This window comes from Octopus bimaculoides, chromosome 23, assembly GCF_046866305.1.
Source record: "Octopus bimaculoides isolate indiv1 chromosome 23, ASM4686630v1, whole genome shotgun sequence".
Classification (NCBI taxonomy): Eukaryota; Metazoa; Mollusca; class Cephalopoda; order Octopoda; family Octopodidae; genus Octopus; species Octopus bimaculoides.
Genome location: NC_142950.1, coordinates 9922548 through 9939601, shown reverse-complemented (window position 1 = coordinate 9939601; position 17054 = coordinate 9922548). Strand labels below are relative to the sequence as shown.

Here is a 17054-nt window from a genome sequence, read left to right as displayed (position 1 = left end):
CAGGAAACATCGTCTCTTGCTGGCTATATGACACACTATCTGTGTCCTTATATTTTCGAACATGGGAGTTTAGCATCCCCACTCAGCACAAAACAATATCTGTGTATCGCAATTTCTGAATTATTTCCGTTCATCAGGATAGAATAACTTTGGCTAGAGGTGGCGTTGCTAAATTCTTGTTTGTAATATATAGTTTTCAAAGTGACACACTGTCACTGATCTGATAAAATAGAAAATTTCCCTTTGTTAATATCTCAACGAGATATATTCAGTAACAGTACTCTAGAATAAAGATAATTTGCCAAGATAATGTGGCACTCGGACTGCATACCTATTAGTTTAGGCTATCTAAACACTTGATCTTCTGTATGTATATAATATTATTGTTCTTTCTTGCGAAATATATAGAACAGTTTAAGAAGTGCTCTGGTCAAATCCAAGACAAAAGATAAGAATTAATATACATTCTCAAATTAGGCAATCATACTCATACAATTATAAATTTGACTTAAAATGTGTATACATATATAATACATATCGATACATATGAATAGTTAAAAAAATATTTATAAAATATATATATATATATATATTTTATTTTTATGTATATTTATATATATAGTTATATTTTATAAATATTTAAAAAAATATGTGTCTATGTATTGATATAGGTATACGCATTATAAGTTGAAGTTATAACTGTATGAGTATGACTGCCTAATTTGAGTTTATATCTTAATTCTTATATATATATATATATATATATAGTGGCAATATACTGCACGATAAAGTGAAGTATATTGCCACTTAAGAGTGGCTGACCCCTAGGGGTGGATGTTACTGTAGTGTGTCGATAAGCCAGCTGGAGGAGATGTCCTCCTGGGGCTAAAAGCAACAGTAACATCCACCCCTAGGGGTCAGCCACACTTAAGTGGCAATATACTTCACTATATATATATATATATATATATATATATATACACAAAGTAGTTGTATGCTGTCAACTTAATGTGACAGTCCCATGAAGGGAATAATACTACTGCTATTTAGCCCTAGGAAGCAGCACCGCTTCCTGTCGGCCTTGACACATTTCCTGTGTCACATTAAGTTGACAGCATACAACTACTTTATCGCATCACTACTGCATAAATCTCTGAGAGATTTAGAAATGTATTATTTATATATATATATATATATACACACACACGCACACACATACATACACAGTTTATACAATGACCTTTCATTCTGCCTACAGCTGAGAATTGTATTCTTCATGGAACCTATTTACACCCAGGCAGACTGGGCTATTAAGAGTTCAATATGTTTATGCAGGACACAGCCAAAGATTTGCTGGTCATTAAGTAGATAGCATGGGTATCAAATGAACTTAACCAGCCGTAACTTAAATTCTTAAACATATTAACTTCAAATTCCCTATGTGCCTTGTCTTTTGTATTATTTTTATTTTTTGTTTGGATAAAATTCTCAAATTTGAGGAAAGTAATGGTTTATTTCTGTAATAATTTGTTCATTGGTAAATTTGATGAGTCTAATTGCCGTGAGGACTGAAATATCTAATGTTTTGTGGCTCTTGTGCTCCTTCTGCAAGGAGCATCTGTTTTTAAAATTTCATATCATTTTACTACATTTTCCAGCAAACAAGTTGAATTTTTCAGACTAAAATCTCTAGTCACAAAATGTAGATAATCTTATACACCAAGATGTCTTTGAACAACTAAAAATTCCATGTGCAATGCTGCAGGATTTGGAATGATATTGGCGATGTTTGTACATGTTTATATTACATACTATGTTGACTTGTATGCTGGAAAATATAGTATTTGAATTTCTGATTTAATTTAATTTTTTGTAAACACACGATGGCTCATAGTTCAGTTAAGATGAGAGAAAATCATTTCAACATGTTTGATATTGAAATTTAAGGAATAAAGTTTAAAAATGCAAAGAATATTCTTATATTCTTTTACTTGTTTCCGTCATGTGACTGTGGCCATGCTGGAGCACCACCTTAAGGGATTTTAATCAAACAAATCAACTCCAGGACTTTCTCTTTAAGCTTGGTACTTATTCTATCAGTATCTTTTGTCGAACCACTAAGTTACGGTGACATAAACACACCAACGCTGGTTGTCAAGCGATGATGGGGAGACAAACACAGACACACATAAATATAAATATATATATATATATACATACAATGGGCTTCTTTCAGTTTCTATATACCAAATCCACTCATAAGGCTTTGGTTGGCCTGAGGCTATAGTAGAAGACACTTGCCCAAAGTTCCATGCAGTGGGGCTGAACCAAGAACCATGTCTAATTTCGTTTTTGTTACATATTATGAAGTTCTGAAAATATTTTTATCAGTGGCAATCATGTATAGCACTATTTTGTTCTTTTTAGAAAATTTCAGCATGACATAACCTGAGGGATATCAATTAAACAGTTTATTTTTTTCATTTGTCTTATTTTTTAAATTCTATTTGAGTTTTATTTATTTCATTTTAGATGAAAAATATTTTTTTGATTTAAAAAAAAGTATTTTTGTCTTCAAAAATAAAAAAAAAATGAGAAAAATGAAAATGGATAAGGGCTCTAAAGCATTGGATTTTTCAATCCTAATATTAATTTGAACTTATCAAATTCATCAAAACTGTTCTCTACCCTTTTTTTAGTTCTGAAAATCTCAAAATACTTCCTTCATTATTTTCACAAAAAATCTCCCAATCAAAGCCAGATTCTATTGCAGTTTATATTTACTATTCTATTGAGAATATATTCCAATTTGAAGAATTTTCTGGAATTCTGATGTCTTTAACTGTTAATTTCCACTTTCATTCATTTCTTCTCATCGTTTTAGAGAAATTTTCTTCTAATTATTTAAAAAAAATTTTCTTGAAAAATCTTGAATTTTTTTTTTGTTTTTGAAAATTCCACAATGATAAACTGAGATTTCTTTATTTTTTTCTTTCATTTTGTTTATGTAAATTGAAATTGGGAGTGGAACAAAAATAAAATAAAAATGAATAAAAACTTTTAAGAGATGGTGCCACAGCCTCCTACTGAAACCAACAAAAGAATAAAAAGAATTAAAAATGAATTGGTAAAGTTTTGAAAAGTGACACAAAAATTTGATTTTACCTGGTATTTACTCTAAAAATTCAATAAATGTACTGAAATTTTAATTCAAGTGACAACCAAATTTCCTTCTTTTTTCTGGAAAATTAAATTTTATAACAAGTACCTCTCTTTTATTATTGTTAATTTCAGTCTCTCACTGCCCTCATTTATTTCAATAGAAATTTTAGCTTCCAATTAAGCTTAACCCTTTAGTGTTTAAACCGGCCATATCTGGCCAATATATTCTACATGTTTTATATTCAAATGGGCGATATCTAGCCTCTCATACTTAACCTACATTGACATTTTAAAAATAAACAATCACATCATTGAAACCTCAAAGTTATAAGATAATGCATGATTAATTAAAAACGATTTGAGTGAAAAATTATTACATTTAACAGAGTAATCTGAACACTAAAGGGTTAAATTTCTATTAGAATCACCCCAATCCCACCAGTTCCTACAATTTGAGGTGATTTTAAACATTAGAAATTAAAAACTAAAATATACTTTAAAAAATTTATAAAATTAATATTATCATCATCATAATTATTTAATGTCTGCCTTCCATGTATGCATGGGGTGGACAGTTTGATAGAAGATGGCTAGGCAGAAGACTGCACCAGGCTACTGTATCTTTGTGTTCTGAGTCCAAATTCCGCCAAGGTTGACTTTGTTTTTCATCCATTTGGGGGTTGATAAATTAAGTACCAGTTGAACACTGGGGTTGATGTAATCAACTTACACTCTCCCCAGAAACTGTAGGCCTTCATTTCACGTTGCTCCAGTTCACTCAGCTGTAGAAATGAGTTGCAACATCACTGGTGCCAAGCCATATCAGCCTTTGCCTTTCCCTTGGATAACATCAGTGGCATGGAGAAGTGAGGCTGGTATGCATGGGCGACTGCTGGTCTTCCATAAACATCCTTGCCCAGACTTGTGCCTAGGAGGGTAACTTTCTAGGTGCAATCCCATGGTCAAATTCCGCCAAGGTTGACATTGTTTTTCATTCATTTGGGGTTGATAAAATAAGTACCAGTTGAGCACTGGGGTTGATATAATTGACCAGCCTTGTTCCCCAAGCTTGTTGGTCTTCCGTAAAAAACCTTGCCTGGACTTGTGCCTCGGAGGGCAACCTTCTAGGTGCAATCCCATGGTCATTCATGACTGAAGGAAGTCTTTACCCTTTACTTTATCTGGGTATATTTATAAAAAACAGAAAATAAAGACCCCCCCCCACTTAACACTCTAATATGTGACAAGTTTCGTTTAGAAATTTCCATGTCTGAATTTTTTTTCTTCTTTGTACAGTTTTTTTAAATTCACGACAAATGATGTTTTGTTTATCTTCCCATCTGCTCCGTTTACTTCATTTTTAATTATGTAATTTCTGTCCCTAATTTTTTAAAGTATTTTTTTCAAGTTTGGTATTGGAAGTTGTTTTTATTTGAACTGTATATATATATATATATATATATATATGTACATATTTATTTGAACTATACGTACATACATATATATACAGGGTGCGATGGGTAAATTGTCACCATTTTATATTTTTAATTTTGTGCATGCATAGTTTGTTTTTGATTTTGTCGACTACACAGTATGCTGGGTCAGTTGGGCACTGTCTGTGAGTAAAACAGCCCCATGACACAATTAATTCTGCCAGAAATCTGGAAACGACATGCTGTACTGCTTGGCATTTGCACCAGATGCTCTAATATGAACAGATGGTGAACACACAGAACAACCGTTGACTTGCTGTGTCCCCAAAACATGTGCTGAGAGTGATAAAAATCAAACATCCAGTTAACATCATGGTGTTTGAAGTGATTACTAGTGATGGCAATATTTTGCCTCCATTCACCGTCCCACTCGACCTCGGACTCAACACGGAAACCTACATCAAGTTCCTGGAGGAGGTAGTGCTGTCCTGGGTCAAGAGGATGGCTGCCAAAACACCTGATACCTGGTAACAGGACTCTGCATCATGCCACACAAGGAGGATGTATATATATGATATGTCTGTGTGTGTGTGTGTGTGTATATATATATATATATATGTGTGTATATATATATACTCATATATATAAGTATACATATATACGTAGATGTAATTATATGCTAATCTGTTTATAGTAGATATACAAACACATGCATGTGGGCATTGAGTGAACATTTGAAGGTTCTGGAAAATTGTTACGTTTAGAATATATATTGTAGAATATTCATATGTTCTAAAATTTCAAAGGGCTTATTTAGCTAAAGGGTTTGTTTGTTAATTCCTTTATGCGAACAGCAACAATGTGACTGGATGACTGTCAGCACATTTTGTTATTTCATATGCCTATGTCTGTGTGTGTGTGTGTGTGTATATATATATATATATATATATATATAGGATTGTTTGTAGAAATACATAAATCCAGAGGAGAAGCACACTAAGAAGTAGAGCAGTTAATATCATAGTGGGGTAGGCCAATTTATGGGGTTACCCTGGGTTTCTCGCTGATAAGGGGTTTATCCTTACGGTGTATCACCAGACCCCAAACACTCGTTTTTAAGGGTCTTTTCCCCCTCCGTATTTTAAAGAGGTCTCAGGCCAGCAGTGTTTGGGGTCTGAAGATATGCCATAAGGCTAAACCCCTTGTGAGTGAGAAACCAAGGGTAACCCCATAAACTGGCTTCTCACCCCAATATAATATATATATATATATATATATGATAGGATTGCTTAAACATTCAAGGGGTAGTCTGAAGTATCTAAGCAACTAGGGGATAATCAAATCCAAAGGCACTCCTGGAGATTACTTGTGTGGGCACTGTGCTTCTGGATATATATATATATATATAAGAAGGACAGTATATATTATTATTTCTAATTTTTAGTATTTTTAATTTTAATATTTCAAAAACTTTAATAATATATAGGTATATAAAGGGTTCTTAATGCATCTCTGAAGAACGGAATTACTAACAATAAGATGATCTTTAGATCACTTTGCGATTGTAGTAATATCCGTGAAACGATCGTAAGATATTTTATTCTTTTAACTTTAGGTTTCTTTATATTTTATATTTTAGAATTTATAATATTCATGCTTATTTACACATAAATTTTTATACGCATATATATTTAAACATATATTTATCTATTTTTAGATTTTTATATGTATCGATATTTATATTCCGTATTTTTATTTTTATGTTTTAAACTTTTAAATTTATTATGCTACCATGTTATGTTGGATATATATCTTTTGAAATACTAAATATTAATTTCCTAAATATATTATTGATGAATTAATAATATAAAATCACATATATACACATTTATTTGCTCAAGATAATTGAGCACTCAACATAAGTTCAATTATATATTCTTTTAGAATATTACTTATAAAAGTTATATATATATATATATATATAAAATATATAGGCGTAGGAGTGGCTGTGTGGTAAGTAGCTTGCTTACCAACCACATGGTCCCGGGTTCAGTCCCACTGCGTGGCATCTTGGGCAAGTGTCTTCTACTATAGCTTCGGGCCGACCAAAGCCTTGTGAGTGGATTTGGTAGACGGAAACTGAAAGAAGCCTGTCGTATATATGTATGTGTGTGTGTTTGTATGTCTGTGTTTGTCCCCCCAACATCGCTTGACAACCGATGCTGGTCTGTTTATGTCCCCGTAACTTAGCGGTTCGGCAAAAAAGACCGATAGAATAAGTACTAGGCTTCCAAAGAATAAGTCCTGGGGTCGATTTGCTCGACTAAAGGCGGTGCTCCAGCATGGCCACAGTCAAAAGACTGAAACAAGTAAAAGAGTAAAAGAGAGTAAGAGTATATATATAAAAAATTCAGCAGAACTGTCAGATTTTCAAAGAGGTTGTATTGTTGGGCAAGCTGAGGCTAGTCTTAGCCAGGAAAAAATTGCCAAAAATCTTCAAATTCCTCTTGGTACTGTTAAAAGAATTATAGTGCAATTCAAAAGCCAAGGGAAAGAATCAGTAGATTCTTGTCTGGCCAACCTGGGCCCTTGGAAAGGAAGCTTCGCTGTTTGAAGAGAATTGTGGAAAATGAACCCTATTTGAAGGCTTCTGACATTGCAAAACAGGTAGAAGTCTGTCCAAGAACGTGTGTTACATATCTGCATAAGCTTGGGTATTATGGACGAGCAACTAGAAGAAAACCTCTCCTTCAACCAATTAATATCAAATAAAAGATCTTGAAAATTAAAGGTGTCTATTTACTTCCTGAACGTCTGTGCATATAAAACAGTGCATGACCTAGTGGTTAGGGAAGTTGACTCACGCTCATGAAATCATGGTTTCAATTTCTAGATCAAGTGGTATGTTGTGTTTTTCAGCAAAACACTTCATCTCATGTTGCTCTGCAGTCACTCCAACACTTGATGTGTAGCACACAGTACACTTGTTCAGATGACGTCGATTTGATGGAGAGTGGAGTGAGCACGAACATTTGATCACTATAAACGAATCATCTGTACAGGTCGTTCGGCAAAAGCTGAATACTCATACATTGTCTTTAATGGGAGAGTCCATCATATATATACTCTTTTACTTGTTTCAGTCATTTGACTGTGGCCATGCTGGAGCACCGCCTTTAGTCGAGCAAATCGACCCCAGGACTTATTCTTTGGATGCCTAGTACTTATTCTATCGGTCTCTTTTGCCGAACCGCTAAGTTACGGGGACCTAAGCACACCACCATCGGTTGTCAAGCGACAGACACACAAACATATACACACATACATACATATATATACGACGGGCTTCTTTCAGTTTCCGTCTACCAAATCCACTCACAAGGCTTTGGTCGGCCCGAGGCTATAGTCGAAGACACTTGCCCAAGGTGCTACGCAGTGTGAATGAACCCGGAACCATGTGGTTGGTAAGCAAGCTACTTACCACACAGCTACTCCTGCGCCTATATATATATATATATATATATATATATATATATATATATATAGATATATGCATATACATACACACACATAGTCATCAACTTCATAATTAACGTCCACTTTTCCATGCTTATATAAGCTGGTCAAAATTCACTGAGGCAGATTTTCTTCAGCCTGATGCCCTTAGAGGTAAGCTTTAGGATTACAAAAGATCTTAGCTTTTAGTATTTAACCCTTTAGCATTTAAACTGGCCATATCTGGTCAAAATACTCTACCTGCTTTATGTTCAAACAGGTCAGATCTAACTTCTCACATCTATCCTACAATGACATTCTAAAAATAAACAATCACAGAATTTGTAAACTCAAGGCTACAAGATAATGCACAATTGATACAAAACAATAAATAAGCATTGTATCTGACTGATAAAGGGTTAATCTTCAGGCAGAACTTAGCTTTTGAAGTTATGTGACAATAGATGTCAGCCTTTGAGGTTTATACTACCAATTTTAAATATTTAAGTATGTATTAACTTTTGAGACTGTAGTTAAGAGAGATATTTTATGGTTTATATAACAAATATTAGCTTGGGTTACAATAAATCTTTAAAAACTTTTAGTATAAAAGATCTTAGTTATCGAGAATTAAGTTACAAGAGATCTTAGTTTTTAAGAATTATGTTACAGCAAATTTTAACTTCTGAAGTTTCAGTTATGAAAGATTTCTTTTCACTTTTTCTCTAACCAAAAATTAGACTTGTGGAACCCAAGACACTGGCCTAGAACATATCCATGACCTTGAGGCAGTGATGTTGTGGGTGGACTTTTGTTGCCGCAGCCTGGGTTGGAACCTGGCTATAGCAAAAAATAAAGGGGGAGGGGCACGATTTAAGTCAGTTCTTATTCAGAATTACTGGCTTCTTTATGGGTTAGTGGACCATGTCACACTTGCATATTTCATTTTGGTTTATTCTTCAATGAATATTATTATTATTATTATTCTTTTCAAAAGTGTAGAGCTATGGGATGATTTGATGGTAACAGTTGTCAACAAACATCACCAAGTTCAGTCCCACTGCATGGCACCTTGGGTAAGTGTCTTCTACTATAGCCTCAGACTGATCAAAGCCTTGTGAGTGGATTTGGTAGACGGAAACTGAAAGAAGCCCGTTGTATATATACATATATATGTATGTATGTATTTGTTTGTCTCTCCACCATCGCTTGACAACCTGACAACTGATGTTGGTGTGTTTACGTCCCTGAAACTTAGCGGTTCGGCAAAAGAGACTGATAGAATTAGTACTAGGCTTACGAAGAATAAGTCCTGAGGTCGATTTGTTCAACTAAAGGTGATGCTCCAGCATGGCTGCAGTCAAATGACTGAAGTAAGTAAAAGAGTAAGCATGACTGGCATATAAGCATTGTTGTTCATTTCCAGTCTGCCATGGAAAATATTACCTTGCTTGGAAACAGGAGTGTTGGTGACAGGAAAGGCATCCAGCTATAGAAAATCTGTCACAACAATTCCTGCCAGACTCATGCAATCATAAAATGAAAGTTAAACGAAGCTGATGAGATGAACTCAATCTGGGTTGGCCTGGGGCTAAACCCACACAAAAAAAATATATAATAAAAACGAAAAAGAAACAAATACAGGAAATAATAGTTAGTATTACTTTATTCTGTACAATTTTCCTAAATATTCAGTAGCTAGAAGTTGATACCATTATTTACTGTTCCATTGCTGACGTTCTTTCTTCTCGTTAATCACTTCTTCAATATAGGGTTTCAAATACTGGACATCCTGTGAAGAAATAAACCTTGCCAATTAGTTTTAAATACTTAGGATGGATGGATATATATATATATATATATATATATACACACACACACACATATATACCCACATACATATATATACGCATACATATATATACACACACATACATATATATATACACACACACATACATATAGACACACATACATACATACACACACACAAAGATACACACACATATATAGACACACACACATGTATATACACACACACACATACATGTATATACACACACACACACATATATACACATATGGGCACAGGATGTCACGAAAAGTGTAAGTACATGGAATATGAACTATTTTTTCGAACAATGAAAGACACAAATGGAAAACAAGACAAACAACACAAAGAACGACCCTTCATCAGTTGTTGGCTGTTTTTCAACTCTCGTATTTCAAGCATTTAACAACAATATATATATTACAGATTAATAGAGAAAACAATACGAGAGTAGAAAAACAGCCAACAACTGATGAAGGGTCGTTCGTCTTGTTTTCCATTTGTGTTTTTCGTTGTTGTCCGAAAAAATAGTTCATATTCCATGTACTCGTAATTCGTATTTTTTGTTGTACACATTTCGTGACATCCTGTGCCCACATATGCAAATATATAAATATTATTTATATTACTATATGATTGAACACCACGCATCCTCTTCCAAGTAAGTTTTATCAATATATAGATACACACACACATATATATATATATATAAATATATACACACACACATATATATATTCTTTTATTCGTTTCAGTCATTTGACAGTGGCCATGCTGGAGCACCAGCTTTAGTCGAACAAATCGACCCCAGGACTTATTCTTTGTAAGCCTAGTACTTATTCTATCGGCCTCTTTTGCCAAACTCCTAAGTTACGTATTATTGTTCTAACGTCCTGTACCCTGATATGCATATATATACACATGTAGATGTAAGTATGTACATATATGTGTGTATACATGTATATATATTCTTTGTATTATTACATTATTGAACGCACACGTCCTTTTTTGCAAGTAAGTCTACTATTATTCTGACGTGACTATCTTTCTATCTATCTATCTATCTATCTATTTATCTATCGTTCTATCTATACCTCTGTCCTGGCCTCTACTTCACTGTTATACCCTTCTGTCCCTCCCTCATTGTTCCACTTCCTCCCTCCACCATCCTCTCTATCTATTTATCTATCTGTCTTCCCCTATCTTTCTATCTATCCCTCTGTCCTGGCCTCTATTTCACTGCTATACCCTTCTGTCCCTTCCTCCTTGTTCCACTTCCTCCCTCCACCATCCTCTCTGCTCTCGTGTGACCTGTGGTCAACTTTCTTTTCACTCCAGCCACTGTGAAGGCAAGACGAACTACTAGCGTTCTACCTCAGATTTGCGTTTGGCCGTACGGCTTTTGAATGTTGTTTTCACTGTCCAATTTTTCCTGTCTTGGTTTGTGTTTGCCACCTTGGAATCCTCTGTGTAGTGGGTTGATCCACTACTCAGGAAGAGACTATTCTAGAGTACGTTCTGTCTTATCTTCGAAACGTCTAGATAGAATAGAGACAGCTGATGAAGGGATATTCCAAGTGGCTTTCCGTTTTCCTATGTGTTCGTTCCGTTGTCTGTAGTTTATTGTTCTAACGTCCTGTACCCTGATATGCATATATATACACATGTAGATGTAAGTATGTACATATATGTGTGTATACATGTATATATATTCTTTGTATTATATATATATATATATATATATATATATGACGAGCTTCTTTCAGTTTCCATCTACCAAATCCACTCACAAGGCTTTGGTCGGCCCGAGGCTATAGTAGAAGACACTTGTCCACGGTGCCATGCAGTGGGACTGAACCCAGAACCATGTGGTTGGTAAGCAAGCTACTTACCACACAGCCACTCCTACATTTAAGTCCTCTTATGTGTTTAAATGTACACTGTATTTATGAGTAATATATAGTCTTTGGACTAAATTTTTACATGCTGGGCCACTGGTAGTAGAAATTCCTAATATTTCTGTTTCCCTTTGATATTATTAAAAATATATATATACACACATGACAAACTGATTCCAGTTTGCATCTACCAATTTCACTCACAAGGCTTTGGTTGGCCTGTGGCTATAGAAGAAGAGATCTGCCAAAAGTGCCACTCAGTAGGATTGAACCCAGAATCATGTGGTTGGGAAGCAAACTTCTTACCACACAGTCAAACCTGCCACATTCTGTTAAATATATATTTATAGAGAAATGTCTTCATTACTTACATCTTTAAGTTGTGTCCATTCCTCTTTCGGCAACACGATTTTCTTGTTACTAAGATTCATTGCACGAATAAGACGAAAGTTCCGTGCATCGTAGACCTCCTTGGGAAGGCGCTGGATGGCCTCCTTCACGTCCTCACATTCTCGTCGCACATCATCTCGCATTAAACCTAAAGACGAAGAAACAATCCAGGTTGATTAAGCAACACAAATATTTTTAATTGAACATTTTATGTACTGCTAAACATTAAACATTAACTAAACCCTTTAGCATTCATATTATTCTGTCAAATATAATACATATTCATTCACATTGATCTGAAGAAATCATGCATTATCCTGTAGTTTTGAGATTCCAATGACGTGATTGTTGATTTTTACAATGACATTGTTAAGTAGGTGTGAGAGGTCAGATCTGGCCAGTTTGAACATAAAACAAGTAAAAAAATTCTGGGTCGGATATGGCTGGTTTAACCCATTAGAATTTAAACTGGCCATATCTGATCCAAATATTCTGCTTCATTATCAGGAGTGGCTGTGTGGTAAGTAGCTTGCTTACCAACCACATGGTCCTGGATTCAGTCCCACTGCGTGGCACCTTGGGCAAGTGTCTTCTACTATAGCCTCGGGCCGACCAAAGCCTTGTGAGTGGATTTGGTAGAAGGAAACTGGAAGAAGCCCGTCGTATATATGTGTATATATATATATATATATGTATGTGTGTTATTTCTTTACTACCCACAAGGGGCTACACACAGAGGGGACAAACAAGGACAGACAAACACGGATTAAGTCGATTATATCGTCCCCAGTGCGTAACTGGTACTTATTTAATCGACCCCGAAAGGATGAAAGGCAAAGTCGACCTCGGCGGAATTTGAACTCAGAACGTAGTGGCAGACGAAATACGGCTAAGCATTTCGCCCGGTGTGCTAACGTTTCTGCCAGCTCGCCTATTATATATATGTATGTGTGTGTGTCTGTTTGTGTCCCCAGCATCGCTTGACAACCGATGGTGGTGTGTTTGCGTCCTCGTAACTTAGTGGTTCGGCAAAAATGAGACCGATAGAATAAAACCAGTCCAGAAACTGGTCCATGTGAGTCCAAATACTTGAATGTATGCCGAGAGATTGTCTTAGCCCATTTGCCCTCAGATGGTTGATTTCTGTAATTATTATCAGTGTATTTTCAGAGATTTAGATAAGAGTTTTGACTGTTATTTCCAGCAGGTAGACATACATGATATGTCCTTTGATTAATCTTAATCCTTCAGCTATTTAATGCCTTTTTGGGCCTGCAATCACCTACATTATTGATTCTGTTATTATCATTTTTAATTGTTACACTAGATAATAGGTGTCAATAACATCTTCGCAAATATTTTCTCCTGAATTATTTGGTCCATATATATATATATATATATATATATATATATATCATGATAGATCGCTAACCACTACACACATTTTTTTCTCTCCTTGTTTCTTTCTGTGGAAGGGCGCAGGCTCGAAACATTAAAAACTTTTTCAATTCTCGAGCGTTATATTAATACATCTGTTTGTTTTCTACACCACCTGTCTTCATCTGTTGTTTTTTTGTGAATTCTCCTTATATATTTACACATATATATATAAACACACATATATAGTCTACACATGAGATCCGGAGATTCTCAGTATAAAAGACACTATGTAGTGTTCAAAAGATTCAAACTTAGACTCCAATGTCTTACAGGGGATGGATTCCACAAAATAAAGAATGGTTGTAAGAGGGCTCAAGTTGAGATGATATCGAGGCAATTATGCAGTTAAATTAGATATATTAAATTCAACTTTACGATGAAAGTAAACAAAGATTTTTTTTTTTAGAAGCGTTGAGATGTATTGTAAGATACAGAAATAAATTTATTTCTCAAATGCGTGATAATTTTATAAATAGCGTGATAAAGGATAATTTATCCATATTATGCAGAAAAATATGTTGCCGGCCAGCCATGAAACTCGGAGTTCAAGTCTCATGGCTGGCCGGCAACGTATTTTTCTGCATAATATGGATAATTTATCCTGATCATGCTATTTATAGCATTATCATGCGTTTGAGAAATAAATTTATTTCTGTATATTAAACATATTACTTTGTGTATGAAATACAAAATTTGTATATATGTATACATGCAAAACAAGAGAAAGCAAGAGGTGGAAACTTTCAGATGATAAGTTTTTAAGTATAAATATATATAAATATTCGTATTAATAGGTCCAACTTAGAGTACAAACAACAGAGAAAATTAAAGGTGTTATAAATCCAACAGCTGTTTCTGGGGGCTTGGAGATCCATAATGATGTTGGTAGATGTGGTTCTTCATAATATGTAGCCATAATGGATACAATCAACACTGGATAAGATAAGTCTCCATTATCAGGATAGAAAAGATCTTACATTCCAGATTTTAATGCAAAGAAGGTCAAAGAGCTAGGTGTATTTTTTTGGATGGGGGGGAGGAAGGTTGGTGGGGTTATTAAGACAAAGAATGGTGAGCGGAGAAAAGATAGTTAGCGAAGAGTGAGGGGGTTAATGTCCGCTTTCCATGCTAGCATGGTTGGACGATTTGACTGAGGACTGGCGAACCAGATAGCTGCACCAGGCTCCATTTCATCATATTTGCTTTATACTATTTATAATTGTATTCTCCATATAAATAGATTCAATAAACCTTATGAATTCAAAGAATCTATGACTTTCTTCCTTTCAAATCAAGGGGATAACATCAGCATAAATAAATTTTGGAGTAATTGGTTAAAAACGTTCCCCAACCCCTGATTTAATTGATAAAAACTTCAAAGGCAGTTCAATGACTGAAACCAATAGGAAAATAAGTGACTTACCAAGTTGGTTAAAGTAAGACCGATTGTAAAACCATTGCTGGAGAACTCTATACCAGGCTGGAGCTAAAAGAAATATTTTCAAATTATCAGATATACAGGAGATAGAAAAAAATATATGAAAAAATATCAAATTATATTCAATTAAAAATATTAATCGTTAGTCAGGGTTAACGTATAACACTAAAATCTGACTTGAAAATAATTTCCCTTCTCTCTCTCAACTGCCAGTGGGGCAAGCTAGAGGTAGTAGATAGCTTCTGCCATCTAGGTGACCGAGTTAGTAGTGGAGGTGGTTGTTCAGAGAGCATAGCTGTGAGAATAAGATTAGGCTGGACAAAGTTCAGAGAGCTCGTGCCTCTGCTAGCAACAAAGGGCCTCTCTCTCAGAGTGAAAGGCAGATTCTATAATGCCTGAGTGCGAACAGCTATGCTAAATGACTGAAACATGGGCTGTGATTGCCAAGCCTGATGAACAGTAGCTACTGAAAAACCAGTGTGACTCTGCCTGACTTTCCTCATAACTTTCAGAAAAATGGGTAACTTTTAGTGAAATTTCCTGCAAATATCTTTCAGAAGGTGTAGATTTCGATTATGATGGAATCTTCTGTGCAAAAATTTTTCGGAGGGGAAGGGGGAGGAGTTTCGACTTTGTTTCCTCCTAACTTTCAGAAAACGGGTAGTTTTTCATGAAAATTTCTACAAATATCTTTCAGGGGGTGTATATTACGATTATGTCGGAATTTAATGTTAAAAAAAAAAAAAAGAGAAAGGAAATGGTGGTTGCATACACATACAAATTACGTACAACACATTTTGTTTTTCAAGATTTCAAGTTTAACGCAGAGTAAATACCAAAGAAATTACTGGTGGAGGGGGAAAACAGTTAAAAAAAAAAAAAAAACCTTAAGTGGTTGCCAAGATATTCGATGTAGAAATTAATTTAATTTTGTTTAGAAGACAGGAGCACGTTAGAGATTATCATGTGCAATGTCGTTTCTTCACAGATTTTCGATAGGTAAAAAAGCTGGGGAGGACAAATTGTTTAATCTTAGGTCAGACGTCACAGAACAGACTTCTGATCAAAAGCGTTCCAACCACGACTGCACAGTCTTTTTAATTTATATACAAATTGGATCATATAGTCCAAAATTATTCATCATAAAACGACAGGTGTGTGATATGAATCAAATTTGGATCTGATAGGTAAAAATAGAGAAGGTGAATGAACTCGGGTCGGACGTGACCGAGTAGATCTATGAGGAAATACCTTCCAACCATGACCATAACGTTTTTCAGTTTTTTATACGGCTTGGAGCACACAGTTTAATGTATCCATCAACTCGTAAGACGACAGGTGCGTGTAAATCGAAGTAAATTTCGAAGCTATTCCAAACAGATCGAACAAACCGCGTGGAGATTCCTTCGTTGGTTCGAAATAACGAAGTACGAATGCTGAGGTGTTTGTTCAAAAAGAGTACTAGAAATAAAAATTAAGTATATTCAGTCATATACTGAGGTCGATTTATGTTCCTTTAACATATATACTAGATGGAAAAGGAATTATAAAGAAGACCGGGTGAGATGATAAACAAAATTCTCCTCCAAAATATCAGAGATAAGAGAATGTCCTTGGATAACATTGTTGACATAGTAAATGAATGTTAGTCGAAGGTCAAAGTGTTTAATTGTTACATAAGTTTTGGGAAAAGCAGTAGGAGTATTACTTCTTGCAGGTTAGAAATTAAATGAAAAAATAATTAATCAGTTAATAAAATAGAAAGACTATTTATTTATTTACCTTCCTTGATTGCTTGACGTCCGGCCATGGTTGTTCTGACAGAGGATTCTGCAAGAGGATCATGGGTATATCACTTTCGATAACACAACACGAAAAACTTATTTTTTTAAAAAGAATTAAAAATAATCCTCTATAATTTTTAGAATTCGAATACCTATATCTAAAATAAATATTTAAAATATTAA

The 17054-nt window shown here is 34.7% G+C and overlaps 2 protein-coding genes across 8 annotated transcripts in view; one reads left to right on the top strand and one right to left on the bottom strand.

Annotated features, from left to right (window-relative positions):
* The window catches only part of LOC106878758 (uncharacterized), a 60805-nt gene extending 57650 nt beyond the window's left edge, over positions 1–3155 (top strand). For all 7 annotated transcript variants that reach the window (XM_052976097.2, XM_052976093.2, XM_052976096.2 and 4 more), the window contains one exon: positions 1–3155. This exon is cut by the window's left edge and continues 3372 nt beyond it. The gene's annotated coding sequence lies outside the window, so the exon portion shown is untranslated.
* A 6583-nt stretch (positions 3156–9738) lies between these two features.
* Positions 9739–17008, bottom strand: LOC106878789 (cytochrome b-c1 complex subunit 7). The gene is made up of 4 exons (XM_014928127.3): positions 16870–17008; positions 15073–15135; positions 12191–12357; positions 9739–9882 (listed from the first exon to the last, which is right to left on the bottom strand). The coding sequence occupies exons 1-4, from the start codon at positions 16895–16897 to the stop codon at positions 9805–9807; spliced, it is 336 nt and encodes a 111-aa protein (XP_014783613.1). The 5' UTR covers positions 16898–17008; the 3' UTR covers positions 9739–9804.
* Positions 17009–17054: the final 46 nt, after the last annotated feature.